Source organism: Callospermophilus lateralis, chromosome 6, assembly GCF_048772815.1.
Source record: "Callospermophilus lateralis isolate mCalLat2 chromosome 6, mCalLat2.hap1, whole genome shotgun sequence".
In the NCBI taxonomy this organism is placed as follows: Eukaryota; Metazoa; Chordata; class Mammalia; order Rodentia; family Sciuridae; genus Callospermophilus; species Callospermophilus lateralis.
The window spans coordinates 34114969-34135080 of NC_135310.1; the positions used below are offsets into that span (position 1 = coordinate 34114969).

Below are 20112 nucleotides of genomic sequence, written 5' to 3' on the forward strand. Positions count from 1 at the left end.
AGAACATACAACATTGAATCATAGATTGTGTGGGGATGCACACTTTAATAAATTGAATATCGTGTAATGAAAAGCTGTAGAAACATAATATGTTTTGGAATTGGAAGATACTTTTGCATGATGTTGGAGTCTTTTGTGTTATGTGTCTCAAACTTGGTGGAATGTATATTTTGCTAATTAAAATATCTCCATTTCAGGGAGGTCTGAGTACTAGAAGTGAAATGTGTCTCTCATACCTTCTTTATTACCCAAGAATTAATCTTACCCGATGTGCAAGTATTCCAGACATCATGGAACAACTTCAGTTCATCGGTGTTAAGGAGATCTACAGACCAGTCACGTAAGTGGGAGATGGATGTCATGTGGGTCATGTACTTCAGAGAAGGGTGGTCTTTATTCTTACATTGCAATCATTACCTGTTATGGAATGGAATTATTTCATGTACTGTTCTATTTGATTTCTTGTTAGTAGGGAGATCAGGTAAACTTCTTGATTGCTGCATTGAGGACCCCCTGAACCACCCTCAGGTTCAGTGACTTTCTAGGAGGACCTAAAGGACTCAGCATATAGTTGTACTCATGGACAGTGTTCATTACAGTGGAAGGATACAAAGAAAAATGAACAAAGTGGAGGGTACATGGGGCAAAGTTCAGAGCAAACCAGGTGCAAACTTCCAAGAGGACTCTCCAGTAGAATTGCAAAAATGTACTGATTGCATCATAGAGAAATAGTGAAAGGAAGAAAGGAGAGAAGCTCAATGAATGTTTTTAGGGGAGGCAGATATGGAGAATGCTGCTTAGGATATATTAAAGTTGATGTTAAAAAAGCATTCTGTCTGTTCTTGGAATATCAGTAAGAAGAATTGGAATAGTGGTAGAAATTTTGGCATGATATGTTTTTATATAAGAAAGAATTTTCTAATAATTAGGACTTTTCAAAATAAAAGGGACTGATCTAATTAGACAAAAGTATACACAAAGATTTTCAGAGAGTGTATTTAAGAACAATAAAAAACAGGTAAAATGAGGATATGGTAAAATGCAGATGGTTAAGGGAAATATAAATATGGTATCATTTTTTCCCCAAAGTGTTACAGGGATATAAATTATCAATTGAAGGCATTCTTTTTTTAATTAATCATAAATAGATATGTTTTACTGTTTCTACCCAAACAACCCCATGACCACCAGAACAGAAGACTTTGTCTACATTATAAGTATGTACTTATGTAAATTGCTTTGTAATTTTCTAAGTGTTTTCACATGCATTGTTTCATTTAATTTATTTTTACACAATTCTAGTAGGTAGAAAGGGCATTCAATCTGAGTTTTATAGAGGAAGAAATAAAAACTAAGAGAGTGTGGAACTGTTCAACACCATGTAATACTGTAAGAAATGGGAAAGTTAGGGTTCATACTCTGGTCTCTTCTTCATATCCATATCCATATATATGATAATTTTTGTAATCAGGACATTTCAAAATGAGAATAATGTATTTAGTCAAAATCATACACATAATAACTTAAATATTAATAGAGACTGAAGTAGCACATGAAGTGCAATTCTAAAAAAACTAGGTTATAATCTTGTTTTTAAAATATTTGGGTTTTTGTTTGTTTTATGGTTCCAGGGATCAAATTCAGGGCTAGAGTATGGTAGGAAAATGATTTATCACTGAACTACAACCCCAGGCCCCAAATATTGATATCATATTGTCCTTTATTTAAAGGATTTTCTTTCTTTTTTAAATTTTTTTTTTTTAGTTGTCAATGGACCTTTATTATCTTTATTTATATGCAGTGCTGAGAATTGAACCCAGGGCCTCACACATGCTATGCAAGCACTCTATACCACTGAGCCACAACACCAGCCCCAAGAATTTTCTTTGTTTAGAATGCTTTTTTGCATATTAAATAGGAGCTTTTCCTAATCATGGGTTTATTGGAGAGGAAGTTGAAAAGGATTGGATCTGCAGAGCTATGTGTTTACAAGATGAATGAAATGCACTCTGTGAACCATTTTTTTTATGTTGGACTCCTGTGAAGCCTCTAAAAATACTTGGCTCCCATTTCCTGAAGAGTGTTGCCAGTGTCCATGACTTTGATCATCTCCAGGAAAGGCTGAAGTTGCGTTTCCATCACTTGGAAAGACAGGGAGGATTGTACCACAAAACAAGGCCAGTTTTATAACTGTCATTGCCGAGAAAAAAACATTTAACTTTGTGGTTAAATTTATTCTTTGAAAATATGAATCAAAAAGAACCTCTATTTTAAATAGCATGTTTAGATTTTTTTAATTAATGAACTGTATTTTATGGAGCAATTTTAGGTTGACAGCAAAATCCATAAATCATGGAGTTCCAATAAACCCCAACCCTGACACTCATAATTGCCTCAACTATCAACATCACCAATGGAATGGTGTTTGAATGAGACTTTCAAATATAGTTCATCATCATAGTGACATAAATGATCATGAAGGCCAAGCCAACCTGGTACTGGCTAAATGACCAAAAGAGAGAAATGAGTTCGGTGTTTTTATCTATTTTCCTGAGAGTAATATTACTGAAAATTAATATTACTGGGCCTTCAGGATACAGTGTTAAAAAAGAATGTCATATAACACAAGACCCTAAATCTACTGTTAGTGCTTTAAATATCACAACTAATTAATTGCTTTCATTATCACAACTAACTAATTAGGTACTGCATTTTCTTTTCAACATTTTGTAGCAATCTTAGAATTTAGAGGGTGGATTGATAAGAACTAAAGAATAACATCTTATTTTTATTGTCTGTTCTGGGGATGCAATTTTTCTCTGTCTCCTAACAGACCTGGCAAGGCATAAGGAAATTTTTTAAAAAATCACAGATCAAATAAAAGAACAAGTAATGAATTTAGATAAATTTTGTGTTCTCTGTTATACCAAATATTAGCAGAGTATGAAGCTCCAGTGAGGTTTATGTGATGGAAAGTGTTATTGGTTCTAGTTCTAAAAGACAATTGAAAGACCTTTTTCTTTGTATTTGCAGGAGAATTACTTTGCATTTTTACAGTTTAAAAATCACACTGGCTTATTATAAAGAGCTCAAGTAATACAGAGGAAGTCTTTTAAAAGAAGGCAAAAGCCATCGCCTCAAATTCCATTAGAAATAAACATTGCTAACATTAAATTGAATGTTATTGCAGAAACTTTATATTGATATAACAATGTATAAATTAAATATTACCAAGGTTATGTTTGTGCATTGTTATAAACACAATATTGAATTTTAATTTTGTCTTATGTACCCTCAGAAAGAGAAACCAAAGTAAAACTGAACATTTGTTGAATTTTAAATAAAAGTTGTTGCTCTTATTGTTTTAAACATAAGAGATAATGTTTTATAATGGTGGTCTCAAATATTGGGGAAAGAGATCATAAGAGACATTAAGAGATATTGGACTTCCCTTTTTTGAAATACAAGTTTCAGTTTTAGGTCATGAAAGCTGAGGACATTAATACCTTCACATTTTCTCCCACCTCTCTGTTTATACCACCAAATACTTATTATTTATAAATTTTATATTTTCAAGATTTTTAGTTTTTACATTTAATTCTGAGGCAATAATTCCTACAATATTTAATTTAATATGTAAATATCTAGATAGAGTCCATGAGAACCCCTGAACTCTGTATTATTTCTATGTTCTGAGTTCTTTGAGTCCTTAAGCTTTAATCTTCTGGTTCTGCAATCAGAAAGAGTTCTGGATGCTTTGAAACCCAAGTTCTTTCATGTTTGAGAATTTCTGCACTTTTATGTGAACAACATTTTGTCTGGATATAGTATTTGGAGGACATATTTTGTATCTCTGGGAAAATCACCCTGGATGAAGGGGAGAATTCTTCTTTTACCACTAGGACTCATAAGTTAAATTGAATATGCTTATGTGCTAAGCATCTGAATTGGATTTTCCTGAGACACAAAGTGCTCTTGCACTACGTATATTCACTGGTTTTTTCATTTCAGAGAATTTGTCTTATATTATATCTACATATATTTTTCTAGCCTATTTGAGATTTTTCTCAAGCATTTTCTTTTTAAAAATTCCAGAGTCCTCTTCTGATTCTTATTTTTTCTAATTTATCTGATGTAAAATTTATTTTGTCTTAAATTTATTTCATTTGCTTTGCAGTCTTTCTTTTGATTTCACTGTTATTTTTCTTTATATTTTCTTTTTTGTTCTTTTTTTCCATGGTTGTCTCTTTTTTAAATTGTGCTGAGGCATTCCTGTCCAAAACTACTTCTATAAATATCTGCTTAGTTATCTTGCTTTCCATACCACAGTTTGAGGTTTGGGTGATTTATTTATGTACACATATTTTTATATTTTGAGAATAAAGGTTGTGTGTATGAGTGGGACTCCATATTAGAATGCATGAGTTGTCTCTCTCAGATTTTATTAAAAATCTGTTTAAAGAAGCTTTTAATCTGGTTGGGACTGAACCACTTTCCATGGGGAAATGGCTGTCAAGTCTGCTGCAGCCCTTAACTCAGCCCTTCCCTCTCTTAGGAAGACTCATTGCACTGTTCGTCTAACAGTCATCTATACAGAAGGTGTGAGGAGGATTGGGAATTGCAACTTGTTGAGTCAGATCTCCCCTTTCCCTTCTTTACCAGAGATTGTAAAGTTCATGCAATATATTGTGTCTCCTCCTCCTCCTTCTTCTTGTCTGCTTTCTGGTGATACGTTTTTATCTGTTTTGTGTTTATCTCTCATAGCCATATTGCTTGAGGTATAATTTACATACAATGAAGTCTACCTATTTTAAATATACTGTTAGAAAATTTTTCGTCATATGTGGAACAACTATATGACCACATCACAAGTAAGACAGAGAGCATTTTCAGTACTGTCAAAGGTTTCTCATTCCCATGTAGAGACAATCCCACCTTCTACATGAAGCTCCAGGAAGCTGCAAATCTGTTTTATTTATTTTTTAATGTTTATTTTTTTGTAGTTGTACACAATAACTTTTATTTATTTATTTATTTATTTATTTTTATGTGGTGCTGAGTCTCAAACCTAGGGCCTTGCACATGCGAGGTGAGCACTCTACCGCTGAGCCATAACCCCAGCTCCTGCAAATCTGTTTTATGTCACTATATATTAATTTGTTCTTTTATAAATTTTATATAAATGGGATTATATCATATGCATTCTTTTGAGTCTGGCTCTTTGTTCTCAGAATGTTTGTGAGATTTATGTATGCCTATATGTATATTAGCAATCCATTATTTTTTATTGCTGGATAATATTTCCTTGTTTGGATATACCACAATTAATTTATTGATTCTCCAATTGAAAGACATTTGGATTGTTTCTAGTTTCTGGCTATAATGAAAAAAGCTGTTATGAACATTATTATTTTAATCTTTGGACACATGTTTTCAATTTGGCATTACTATTTAGCATGGAGTTATCAGATTATGTACTAAGATTATGTTTACATCATAAGACTCTCAAAAGTGTCCTCCAAAATTTTTTTAGCTTTTTAAATTCAGAATTACTATTTTTGCTGATGTATCAGTTTCTTTTTAAATTCAAGTTCCAATTCTGTGGGTTTTCTTGCTTTTTTATTTGTTCTTTTTAGTTATACATGACGATAGATCATATTTTGATGTATTTATACAAACATGGTGTACATCTTATTCTACTTAGGATCCAAGTCTTGTGGTTGTACATGATGTGAGATTCACTGTGGTGTATTTATATATGTACTAGGAAAGTCAAGTCAGATTCAATCTTTTAAAGTTTACCCACTTTAATGTGTTTGTCACTGCATCTTATTATAGTTTTATTTCCATTTCCCTTATGACTAATGGTTTAGAGCTTCTTTTTACTTGCTTCCCAGTTGTTGTGAAGCAGGCTTACTGATACTGGTTATCAACTGGTAAGACACAATAAACTCATATACAACAAATTACATGAGACAAATTTTTTACAGATAAGGAGTAAGGTTAATAGAAGTCTAAGATTCATCACACTCCAGAACAGAAAGCTGTTCTTGATGGATGCAGCGTGATTGCATATGCTTTACTTAAACTATGGTTTAGTCCCTGAAATGAAGCCAATCCTGGGTTTTATACCCACGGATGTTGTGATTTGCTGAGCTAAAGCATTGAAGGAAATCCTATTACTAAGAGAGTATCTATGTCCCTCTACAATACTACAACAAATTAACTTAGTTTGAGTAATTTGTCAACAAATTTATTATCATAGTGGAGGTTGGAAAGTTCAAAATCAAGGTGCCAGCAGATTTAGTCTTTGAGGAGGGCTTGTTTTCTATTTTCAAGATGGCACCCTCTTGCTGTTTTCCTCTTATGAAAGGGATGCAAGTTTGCCTCATGCATCGTTTATAAGGGAACTAGTCCCATTTATGAGGGTAGAGCCCTCATGACCTGAGCAGTTTCTAAAGGTCCAACTTCTTAATACCACCACAGTGGGGATTAGATTTCAGCATGAATTTTAGAGAGGCATAAACTTTCAGACCATAGCAGAAGGTTACTTGGACAAAGCTCATTCTTTCCCAGCTAGTCTCCTCCTATTTCAGGATATACCATCCCCATCATATTCTACAATTATTCTTTAGAACTACAGCAAGAAAGAGGGGAGACCTTGTTGACCCAACACTACCTGTAGAATTTTCCTGCAGTTATATGGATGTATTTGTATGTCCTTTTACTTTTTAATTCAACTTTTTCTATATTATTTAATTGGATTACTTGTTTTCTTATTGTTGAATTGTAAGAATTCTTTGTAAAGAGTTCTTTATATTTTGGTTATTACACTTTTGTCAGACATGTTTATCAATAGTTACAAGTCTGTAATTTGATTTTCATTTTTAAATTATATTTTAAAGTTCATTTTATCATTTTTTGTTTGTTTTGTGATTTTGACATCCTTTCTAAGAAATCTTTGCTTATCCACGGTTTTCTTCTGTTCTGTCCCTAACTTTTACATTTATGTTGGTGATTCATTTTGAATAAATTTTATGTATTCTGATTTTCTAAGCTAAAGCATTGAAGGACATCCTGTTACTAAGAGAACATCTAAGTCCCTCTGCAATGCTACAACAAATTAACCTTGTTTGTGTAATTTGTTCATAAATTACACAAACAAGGTTATTATCATAGTGGAGGTTTGGAAGTTCAAAATTGAGATGCCAGCAGATTTAGTCTCTGAGTAGGGCTTGTTTTCTATTTTCAAGATGGGAGTTTTTTGTTGTATATATATGAAATTGTTCAAGAGCCATTTGATATACTTTTTTAACTATTGTATTGCTTTGGAATATTTGTTGAAAAAGCATTTGATCAAATGTTGATTCTTTTCTTTTTTTGACATCAGCAGTGCTTAACCATTGAGCCACCTCCCCATCCCTTTTTATTTTGTATTTTGAGACAGGGACTCAATAGGTTGTTTAGGGCCTCACTAAGTTGCTCAGGCTGGCTTTGAACTTGTGATCCTGCTTTATCAGCTTCCTAAATCACCGGGATTACAGGCATGTACTATCCCATGCCTGGCTACTCTTTTTCAACTTTATTATATTTCATGGATGTGCATGTGGAGTCTTACTTTAATATTGGACTTGATTATTGTAGTTTTATAGGAAGTCTTCAGTAAGAGAATGTAAGTCTCTGAAAAACTTTTCCCAAAATTATTTTGATAGTCTTGGTTCATTTCATTTTCACATATATATTTAAATCAACTTACCCATTTCTTTTAAAAAGTCTCTCAATATTTGAATGGGATTATATTGAATTTCTAGATCACTTTGAGAAAACTGACACTTTACCAACTTTGAGTCTTCTTCTGTATGAACATGGTATGTTTCTTTGCTTATTTATTGCCCTTTTATTTTTCTCACTGTCTTATAGTTCTCAGTGTAGAAATTTTACAAGTTTTGATAACAATATTTCTTTTTTGTTTTCAATATACTTATTTCCTAATTCTGAAATCTCAGTCATTTCTAAGTCTTAGAGGATTCACTGATTTTTCTCCACATTATGTATTTATTCATATAGTTTGTAATTTTTGACTAACTATAGACACTGGATATTACTAATTTTATGTTGATTTGTGCTCTATTGTTTTTCTTCCTCCAGAGAACCTTGTCATTGTGAACCTAGAGTTAGATGTTTAGGGCTTGTTTAGCTTAACTGCTGTGGCCTGACCCATTCTCAGGTCTCTCCTGAATGCCAGTGTAGTCAGCAAAGATACTCTTTTCTGGAGCTTGAATGTCTTCCAAATCCCTGTGAACTCTGGGAAATGTCTGACTTATGATCTCTTGGTTTTTCTTTCTCGGCCTTGTGAAATTTTATCCTAAATATAGTTGGCTCATTATTCAGTTACATATATTTAGGGGATCCTTGCACAGATTTTTAGAGACTTATCTAAGGAGACTTTTTTTCTCTGCAGTACTTTACTTTGATTATTCAAGTGGTTCAGACTCCCTGGACTCTGATTTTTATCTCCTTAACTTATTGAAATTGTCTTTTTCTTTCCCCCTTTGAAAATGCCCCATTCTCCATCTTGGCTCAGAAAGTGCTTTTAGGCAGAAAGCTAGGATGAACATAACGTTTAATTCTTTCATTTTTTCCCCTTCCTTTTGGGGAACCCTAGTTTTCTGCTGTTTGTTTTCCAGTGTCTAAAGTCACGTAGTTTTTCCAGTTTTGAGGGGTTTTTTTGGTTGTTGTTGTTGTTGTAGGTGGTGGTGGTGGTTTTTTTTTGTTGTTGTTGTTTTATGGTAAATTGGTACTGTTTACTCCAGCATGGCCAGAAGTGGAAGTCTGTTAATGAATTTTTGTTTGTTTACTAGTTTTTTTGTCATATGTTTACTTGCTTGATGAAGGGAGAGTCTGGGATGTTATTCATTCAGCTGTATATACATGGGTATTGCTTCTTGGTAGGATCTTCCATCCACACTTCTCTTCCCGCTTCATTCTCAAGAAAAACTACAGCAGAAACACTTGTAAAACAAGGGTGGGATTTCCAGAGAGGCTCAGATATGAAATGTAGCTACAAAATAACCTTTCTCTCTCTGCTTTTCAATTTATACAAAATAGGAGGCCAAGTACAAAAATCATTAAACTTTAAATTTTTCATTAATTGGTATAAATTTACAGATATAAATTGATTTTCTGCTGGAAAATGAAAACTTACTTTGCACCATGGTGTATTGCAGTAAATTTTACTATGTTTGAAGAAAAACATCTCAGAATTTAGATTTATAAAGGAAAATTACCCATCAATATTAAGTTGCAATATTAACACGATTTGTTTCTATCAACTACAGTAATATATAAATAATATTCTTTTCTTTACTTGTATATCTGAGAAGACACTTACACAATGCTCAGATGTGCATAAATGTAGCTGTTTTCATTTCTGTAGCATTCTTAGTATTTCTAGCTAACCATTAGTCCCAATAATAGGTTTAAAGCTTAAATCTTTTTGAAAAAAAATATTTAGGATATTCACTTTTTGTAGATTCCTTATCTTTCTGTCTTCGCCTTCTCTAATTTCCAGGTGTTAGTCTGGAAATGTGGTGTTAGAGCAGCTGGGTAGGTTAGAGAGGAAAAGAATTTGTTGATACAATGTTATCATAGAATGGACTGCAATTGAGTTAGTAGGAATCAAAGAGATAAAAATATAAGTCACAGATGTCATCTCAGAGAGGTCAGTGGCCACATTCCAGGTCCTCCAGCCTAGGGCATTGTCTTCATATATGAGCCATTGAGTTTGCCCTGTCCCTCCTGTACTATAAGTCAACAAATGTGATTACATCTCTTCTGTCACTTTATGCTATGCAATATCAATAAATAATAGTTTAATGATTTATTACAATGGCAGAGTTTTTAGATTTTATCTATACATAATGGTTACAGTGATTACTATAACCAGCAAGGCTGCAAAAAATTCAGATTTATTCCACCTAAGCAATCATAGTAAAAATTCAAGTGCAAGTGCCCTCTTGTGGTGTTCTATGTGGTTGCAGACTGATAATTTCCCCACTTCTCCTCCAGCATTTCTCTGAGTATAAAAGTTGCTTTTCTCTTCTCAAAATAAGCACCTTTTTAAAATTAATTTTCATTTCTTGGCAGTACATGGTATTTTTCCCAGGGACACTTTACTATTGAAGTACTTCCCCAGGCTCCTTTAACAAATATTTTATTTTGAGACAGGGCCTCATTAAATTCCCTAGGCTGACCTCAAACTCACAATCCTCTTCCCTCAGCCTTCCAAGAAGCTGGAATTATAGGTGTGTGCCTCTGTGCCCAGTAACTTGTCTTTGTGAGAAATAAATTTTATTCTAATATTTGATTTTAAACTATGTTATATTTAATAAAACCTATCTGTAGCTTTTAGTGGATTTAAAGCAACATTGTCTGAAAGTTAATAAGTTTCTTCCAAGTTTTGGTTTTTACATTAACTTCAGATTATATGTCACCACAATTAGGAAATGCTCTAGATTGGGGTCACTACTAGATGTTTAAGGTAGTGTGATTGCTTTTAATTAATGGTACTTAACTTTAAGATCTCCAGGTGAAATAATGCATTTAAAATTCAACAAACATGCTGACTCTTAATTAAAGTAAAAAGGAGATTAGGCACTGAAGACATATAAATATCTTTATATGTTACCATTTTTTATGTTCCCATTTGTTACAGAATAGGAGAAATAATTTTCAAATTTGACATTAAAATTTACCTTCATAATTTCAAGAAATTTAAAAAGATAGTCTAATTTACTTAACAAGATAATTTAGTGCACCTACTCAGCTACGCATGTAAGAGAAAGTGAAAGTGATGACAGAAATGAAAAGATTGAGACAATCAAATATTTAAAATGTGGCTTCCTCAGTGGATGGCTAATTATTTGGTAATTACTGGAAATCACTAGACCATCTTCTTGTAGTGTTATATAGTCAAATATCTACTTGTCACCCCTAATAATCTTCTGTAGTATCCACGGGTTAATGTATATTTTTTGATGTGCTAACAATCACACTCTTCCTCTCTACAGAAATCAGTAGCATAAAATATTTAATGAAAGATTGCACCTGAAAATTATCTTTTCTAGCTTTTTAGGTCATATTTCTGTGATATCTTCTTTCTTTCTTGGACATTTAGCATTTTTTAAAGCAACAAGTGAAAGCCAAGTATATTGATTATTGAGTTTTCAGTTTCAGAAAAATTTTTAAATGTTTTTATTGGTGCATTATGGTTATACATAACAGTGGGGTTCATTTTGACATGATCTAATATGCGTAGGCTATGATTTGCTCTATTTCAGTCCTCAGTACTTTCTCTTTCCCCCTCCTCTTCCCTCTCCCAGTTCCCCTTCTTCAACTAGTCTTCCTTCTATTTATTTATTGTTTTTTAATTGGTGTTTTATATAATACATAAAGGTGGAATTCACTGGGGTATATTCATATACATACATAGGATAATTGGGTCAATTTCATTCTGCAGTCTCACTCATATTTTTAAACCACTGGATAAAATTCAAATCTTAGGTGAGCAGAAACAGGACACTCAGCAGGGGTCAGGCTTCTGCACTGTGTGGATTTGAATTTTACATCTATGAAAAGTATCTTTCGAGAATCTCCATGTTCCTTTGTTACATTATGAATGTCACATTCTTCAGAAATGAATATTTATGGGTTATATTGTTAACTAGAATTGTGAGACTCTGGGGAAGTTTTCTGAGGCCATGTTATTTTGTCCAAAAGTAATACCTGCAGCATGGTGGCACATACCTGTAATCCCAGTGGCTTGGGAGACTGAGGCAGGAGGATTGCTAGTTGAAATCCAGGCTAAGAAACTTAGTGAGACCTTAGCAAGATCTTTATTTTGATGTCCTGTCTCAAAATAAAAAGGGCTGGGGATATGTTTCAGCAATTAAGCACACTGGGTTCAATCCCAAGATAGATTAGATAGATAGATAGATAGATAGATAGATAGATAGATAGATAGATAAATGCAATACCTATCTGCTACTCAAAGAAGAAATATAGTTCTTTAAAAAGACTTCTCACTTGCTATATATTTCTTCTAATAACCACTAATAAGTTTATAAATATTTGACATTGAGATATATGGCCATGTGTGTAAAAATAAGCAAAAATGACATCTATGTTAGAATGTTGAAAAGTGAAAGAAATAAGTAATGCTTTTGTTCTGAATGTAATTGTGGTTATTGGATGTAATTTCAGGACATGGCCTTTCATTATCAAAAGCCCCAAGCAGTATAAAAACCTTTCTTTCATGGATGCCATGAATAAGTTTAAATGGACTAAGAAGGAGGGCCTGTCCTTCAACAAGCTTGTCCTTGGCCTGCCAGTGAACGTGAGATGTTCTAAGACAGACAACGCGGAGTGGTCGGTGAGCCCAAACTCATCTAACTTCTAAGAGCCCAGGTGGCATGTTTTGCCTGGATCCACAACAGGAGAATCTCAGTATCAGATACCACATTTATAAATCCACTTGTCCTTTGAGATGTCTGTTAATATTTTTATTCTATGATTACTTGGGTTGACTGAAAACTCCCGATTCCTGAAAGCTCCCCTTGCAGAGGGAAATTCATTCTAAATTTGAAGTTGCTTTAAAGTGGGAATAGGCTAGGTGAGAGCTTCAGAAAGCATCGGAGCCTGCCCTGTAGTTCTTTCAGAGGAGCATCTGGCCCTCTGTTCAATCTCCCTCCTAAGCCCTGGGGTTTCTGACTCCCTGGTGTTTGGTTCTGCCACCATCACTTGCCCCTTATACCCTGCAGAAATGTAGGTGGCCAGCAAGTGTGGCCCAGTCCTGCTCTTAAATCACATGTCTTCTGCGTTGTCTGCTCTTTGCTTTCCAGATTCAAGGTATGACCGCCTTACCTCCGGATATAGTAAGACCATACAAAGCAGAACCTCTGGTGTGTGAAAGGTCTTCCACCTCTTTTCTGCACAGAAATTTCTCTCTGAAGTTGCTCATGTGTTTTACATTACTCGGCAGCATGCTGGGCACCGAGTGCTTGTGATGATGACGCCTATGTACTTGATGACCGAGTGACCAGAAAATATTCTGTGATTTGAACCTGTCATTTAACATAAGGTTAAAGACTATGTCCACTTACCTGGGCATGAAAACTATGGAGACTTTGGTTTCATATACGCCCTTCATCCCCTCCCATATTCTTCCCAGTCTACCTGAAGATGTCAATGGAGGTCTCTGCTTTTCCTCAGAAGTGTTCTGTGCGGATGGCCAATAAAATAAAACTGGCCTGACTGAGCATGATCATTTAAAAAGATTGGACAGTCATATGGAAAGAAAAGAAAAATTTTTAAATTCCTCCCACCTCCATTTTATTTAAATGTTCATTGTTTAACTTGACATTCATGTTTCTTTTGTTTTTTTAAATGCTTTCATCATAACAGTATGAAAAGAAGCTTTTTGATGATGCCTGCTCTGGTCTCCCCACTTATCTGCCGGTACCTCCAAACCATCCCACACCATCTCAAAGTACTTTCACCTCTTCTCTGCTCAGAAGTGGCCAGCTAAGGGTTTCCTTCAGCTCTGTCACTTATAAAGAAGGATGTTATAAGAACTATAAGAATGGTAGTAGATGACTGAGGCAGAGAAATGGCTGCAATCCCCGTGAGCCAAGAGGGGTCCTTCATGAAGTCCCCGATCAAGGCAGAGCCCCACCAGGGGGTGTGAGGACTGCGTAGCTCCTCACCAGGCCCTGGGCACCTCACCCGTGCTGAACACTGGCTCAGCGTGAGTCATGGTTGCTCTTGCAAAGTTATTTTTATTGCAGTTGATAGACTTTTAGTTTCCACCAGTTGAAAATCTTGTCATTTTCTTGGTTCAGCCATATCTGATTTTATGTCCGATTCTTATTTCTTAAGCTAAATATGTTTGGGTCCTATTAATAAATTAAAAGAAATTCAATTTTTGTATAGTACCTCATGCACTCCTAGAGAGAAGCAGGTGACTCCATCTGATGTTGTCAGTTAATTGAATGGAGAATGTTGCATTTTTCCACCCTACTCAATCCCTTTCTGACCCACATAAAATGTCAACATAAATGGTATTGTATTTTCAATAAATATGTTTTGGAGTGTTTTCTTCTTGATTCTTAAACTTTGTGCATTTGATGAAATGTTTGAAATATGTTTATGAGATATATTTTGTAGTTACCTTTACTTTTTTATTGTATAAAACTGTATCATTTGGGTTTTCCATCCAAATAGTTGTATATGAGAAATATGACCATCCCAGGTGTCCTGTATTTGAAATTTTATGTTTATTTTAGAATTTCTGAATTTGTGGTACCAAAGTCAAAGGATTTTCATTGGGAATTAAATAATATTGTGTTTGTTTTCATTGTTCTTGGTACAGAGGGTGAATATTCCAACAATAAAAAGGTAAAGAGCTTTGGAAGTTTGCATTTGTGGAGCCAGCCAAAGTCTGTTTTCCACTGATGTAACTAAGAAGAAAGTTGGGCTTTCTTTTTTTCCTGGGGATACTCATGAATATCTATGGTTTTGAGCAACTGACTCATTATTTGAAATTAAGATAGGTCATTTGTTGGAATTCTGTGGAGCTTCCATTATATGCTAAGCTGTTGGCTCTTACACTGAGCAGACCTTCCTGACCATCTCAGGCTTCTTATAGAGACTTTGTGTTGCTGTCTTGGATTCAGTCAGATCACCTGCTTCCTAAGAGTATCGGTCAGGAGTGCCTGAATCCTGAGGAGAATGGACTCTCCACGTATCCTGATACCTGGTTTGATCCTGAGATGCAGGAAGGAGAGGGAGACATGTTTGAAGTCAGCATCCATCAAGGTTGAGAATGCCTTGGGTGATCACTTTTATAAAGGTGATTGAAGCAATTTCAAAGGAATCCTAGCAGCTACAGGAGTGACTCAGTCAACAGAGGCGTACATGTTAAGAGCTTTGACGTTTATCCTAAGGAACATTTGAAAGCAGTGTGTAATTTCACTGGACAATTTACTCAACCAAATTCTTATTGGACATGAAGACCTTTTCTAGTTTTTCAAAAATGATAAGTATTGCTAGCGTTCTTATAATAAAAATGTTCTGGTATCTCCAAGTATTTCCTTGCAACTAAGTCACTATAATCATAATTACAGAAATAATCATGCATATTTTCAAAAATTCAGATGTATATTGCTAGTTGTCCTCATTTTGCCCTCAAGTGGTTCAAGTAGAGGGAAAAAATCTATCATACATTTATCTATATTTTATCTACACAGAGATTGATACTTTATTTAAATATAGTAAAATGATAATTGGGAATTTTGGGAGAAGGCTATAGGAGTTCATTGTACCATTCTTGCAATTTTTTTTGAAATTTGAAAATTATTTCAAAATTTAAAAGTTGCACATGCAGACCACATAATGAAGGATCCTGCTACAGTAAAGTGATCCAGGTGAGTCTTTTTTTCAAAAACATTACCCCTCTATTTGGGGGCGATTACTCCCTAGATGCCCTTGGGAGTAGGGAGGGATGACTGGCAGTTTCCATGTTGTGACTAAGTGTTACCAGTTTTGAGGTGTGAAACAAAGGGCTTGAAGAATCCACAAGAACAAAAGAAAGAGGGCTTAAAGCTGTGAATCATTAAATATGTGTGTGTCTGTGTGTGTGTGTATACATATACATATATAGCGTTTATTTTGTTTTCCTCTTGATTATAATCTTTAATGTATGGTAATAATGTATAGTAATCTCTGTTCACTTAAGAAAACTTAGAAAATATGGTGATTTGGAAAAGTAATAAAATCTAGCAATCCTGTTACCTGGAAGATACCACTATTGACTTTCTGGTGCAAGTGCTTCTAGTATATGTCTATAAAGGTATAGTTTTGTGTATATCTATATATAGAGGTGGATAGAGATGTTGGGTAACACCACTTTCTGAAACAAATTTAAATATACCAGTGGTTGAATTGCAAAAAGTTCATTTTGTATTTGATAAATAGAACAATATGTGTGATTCATTTGGTGATTTGTGATTGCCTTTCTTTTTTGTGGTGAGTCAAGGATCCAGACATCTGTGGTCCCATCATTCTCAGAAATTAAGGATACTCTGTATTCATTCCTACTAATGAAGAAAGATTGGATTAAGAAGTGACATAAATATATCACTTCCATTTTCACTCTGTGGGTTAAAATTAGTCACATGGCCCAACTGGAATACAAGAGGGGCTGGAAATGTTATCTCTGGGCACCACAGAAGGGAAGCCATGTCCATGGTCATATGTATACGTTTTAGCAAAATCTGATTTTCTTTTAGTCCAATGATTCCTGGATTTGCATTTTAGAAATAATTTTGACACTATGTCAACTATGTATTTTGCAAAGTAAGACACAAATGAAATAATTACTATTTAGTTAGTTAATGAATTTTAGATCCCGCCTCCAAACCACAATGTTGGGCTTACAATTGTGAGCAAATTGGATTGTTCCTGCCATGATGGAGACTACAGAGTCTCATGATAAAGATCAAATGGGTAAAGCAAAAGCTATCTCCAAGATTACATCTTTTTAAAAAATGGCAGGATTCAGAACAAATGTCAGCCCTTTCAATTGAATAAATACAGCTTTATGAAAAGCTTACTTATACAAGATGCTTACTCATCATCCAGGACCCTCACTTTTCCAGATGATTGGACCATAAACCTACTTAATATTTTTTATAATATTAGCCCTATGAGACCTCAATTGGTAATTGTCTCCAAATCTAACTATCAAACTGGCATTTTATGAGAAAGGGTCAATTAACTAAAGCCATAGCAGCAGCAGTGTACTGGTGAGTGCTGTGTTCCATGGAAAACATGAAGAGTCCTAGAAAATTGTTACAAAGTTAAGCAGGCTGACTGCAGTTGGATTTCTGAGAATCACTAACATGTGAGTGTGCTTTTGAAAGTCCAAGAGAAATTGCATACTGTAAAATATTCCCCAGATTCATCGACACTGCACCAGGAAAAAACTCCAGGCGCACAACTCAGCAAAACATATCTACATTTGTGTAACAAGTATTCTGAAGCTTCCAAACAACATGTTCACAGGTAACTACAATATCACAACCCAACAGACAAGCCTTCCACTTGGGCTCATTGGTTCATTACTTACTGTTCTAATTTGCCAACAAATAAGCAGCCTAGTTTATTAATCTAGAGTGATACAAGAAATAGGGGGAGGGGGAAAAAAGAATTTACCCTTCCTAAGAAGATGTGTGAAAACGAATTATATGACATGAATAAGGTATTTCAGACATGTTAATAATAAGACTAAATATCTTTGGGAAGTTTCTGTCCTTAGTATGGCTTACGTTTATTCAATAATTTTAGTCCACAAGACAATTTTAAAATCATGCCTTATTTCCTAACAATGAGAGGAAAAAAAAGAATAAGAAATAAAATTCCTGAGCTATGTCCAAGTGACTCACCAGTCACAACTTTTCACCTTTCGTTTTCTACCACTAAGAAGAAAATATTTCTATGATTTGTTTTGTCATCATTATGAGACTCAAATCATTTCCCACAAAGGAGCCCTTAGACTAAATGTCATTTATTCCTGAGCATCATTTTGTTAGAGTTCCATTTGTTGTCCTCTGACTAATGAAGGCATAAGGACTTTGAGGCCCCAATTTAAGGTTTGTTTAGTGAAGACATTTGTTTCCCAGTTTCTTTAATACTTGAAACAGAATTGATGCCATGTGGAAAAATATTGAATAGTGGGGAGTATAATCTACAAATGTAGGATGGAAGCCTGGATTGAACCAATTTCCCTAATAACCTATTAAATAGTGTCAGACAAAATATTGTTATATACAGTGCTTTGGAATTTGCAAAGTGAGTTCACAATATTTCTCATTTAATGCTTAACACCTCTTTTGCAACTGAATGATTATATTTAAAAAGTTAAATATGTGGCTTATTGTACTACAATAATCATGGGAGACCTACGTTCCAATAAAACTATATATACCAGATTGAAATTGCGACGTGAATGACACCTAATCAAATAAATATTAGGTCTGAGCAAATTTGGCAATCACTCTCAAAAAATAAAAATAAATAAAAAAGAATTCTTTGATGACTCACTGAGTACTTTTTAGGTCTCTTGTTTCTGGGAAAAAATACATTTTGCTCTTCTTTTTCCTCTTGGAAATAGTTGCTCTTGTTAAAATGAATAAAACTTCAGAGTTAAATTGAACCAATGTGCCTTTTGTCTTTAATATGATAAAATTTTTCTAGGGATAGCTTTAAATTTCTGCTGCAGTTTTTATTGCTTCAGGAGACTTTCTCTTCGACATTTGATTAATGTCTTTTCACCTCACCTTGACTACTCTGTAAGCTGCCTTAATAGGATATGTCTAGAAAAACACACTTTTTCAAATAATTCTTCTGAACAAAATGAAATTCTATTAACTAAAATAAGGAAAGACCTGGAAAACAAAGGAGGGGAGGGGAGGCGTTTCTCTCCTATGGTCACTAGAGGGCACTTGTGTGTCTGGTACAAACCCTGCCAATCAATGCTGGAGCAGTGCCTGGAGTTTTGGGGCTGCTCTGAGACCTGCTCTGACTATTTACAGTTCTGACTCTGTCTACCTCCTTTTACCTATTACCTTTATTTTTGCTAAATTCTAATTTAAATTACCTCAGGGTTAAGCTTTCTTTTTGAAGGTTTAGTTCCAGGATCAACCTTAAGTCTTTTAGACTTCTTGTACAATGATTCTAAGCCTCTTTTTTAAATTTCCAAATAATTTTTTCACCATAACTTACATTTTATAGTTTACCTGGTACTATTGGGGAAACATTTATATCTGTAACTTCCTGTTTTCCTATGTGTCATTTTTTGTTGTTTTGTTTTGTTTGGGGGTATTGGGGATTAAACCCAGGGGTTTTACCACTGAGCTGCATCAACAGCTCTTTTTATTTATTTATTTTTCATTTTTGAGACAGGGTCTCACTAAATTGCTTAAGGTCTCAAACTTTCAATCCTTTTGCCTCAGCTCCCATGTTGCTAGAATCACAGGCACATTCCACCACCCCCAGCTTTGTTTTGTTTTTTAATTTCCAGTCCTAGTTATGTATGATCTAATCATCTTGACCACTTTTTAATCAGATCCTTTATCATTTAATCCATTAGTTCTCTATTTTAAGAAGATATGCTTCTTCAAAGACAGCTAGAGGAAGTACTATGAACATTGGTGAGAATATGCTTTTTAAACAATGAAAAGTGGACACATTTTTTTTTCTTGTCAATTATCACTGTAAATGAATTCCCAAGCAAGATGAGAGATTGTAATTCTCCAGTGAACTTGCTTGAAGTCCCTGGCTAGTCCTTGCTGGGGTCATAACCACAGTCAGTCAGAGGGCATACGGGATTTTCAAGAACAGCCATGTTTTCCACAGACCATTTAGTCCTTATTTGAAGGACTGTGTTCTTTAGAACTCCACAATTGACAAATTGTAAGGCCACTGGACTTGGGGTAAACTAGGACAATTCCATTCTCTGAGTCAGGAGTCCTTTATGATCAATGCAGATGAGGAACAGAGCAAGTATGGCTTACTAACCCTGCTGCACAGGTTGCTAGTTTTCTTCTATCACTTGGGTGATTATAGCTAATTAGCTATAGAAAATTTCCCTTTCCACCTTTTAAAATCCCCCATTTTATGCTAACAGAGCTTTCCTGTGGCCTGTCCTCCTCTTAACCAGTGTGTAGACTCTGCAGGAAGTCCAGAACAGCCTTCACAGAACCTTAACTGTCCATCAGTCATTCACCTTTGAGCTACTCTGCTGCTTACTTAATACATGGTGAACATGAAAGCTGAAGCTAAAATCTACTGGAGAAAATGAAATTGCAGGTATTTTATTTATAAGAATCTTGTTCTTGAGTCTGCATTGCTTAGCTAATATAGCATTAATTCTGATGGCCATAGTACATAATTTCTTTCCACCTATAGAATACATTTTTCTGTGTCATAATATTTGGCATATGTACTGTGTACAACTGAGTATTGTATTTACCACCAATGTCAATGGTGTTTTGG

The 20112-nt window shown here is 34.5% G+C and overlaps 1 protein-coding gene across 1 annotated transcript in view; it reads left to right on the plus strand.

The window, feature by feature from the left end:
- Moxd1 (monooxygenase DBH like 1) overlaps positions 1-13064 on the plus strand; it is a 78632-nt gene extending 65568 nt beyond the window's left edge. Inside the window, exons 10-12 of the mRNA XM_076859727.2 lie at positions 198-340; positions 12262-12430; positions 12900-13064. Of these exons, the coding sequence (XP_076715842.2) occupies positions 198-340; positions 12262-12430; positions 12900-13064 (477 nt within the window). The remainder of the gene's footprint in view (positions 1-197; positions 341-12261; positions 12431-12899) is intronic.
- The last annotated feature ends 7048 nt before the right edge of the window (positions 13065-20112 follow it).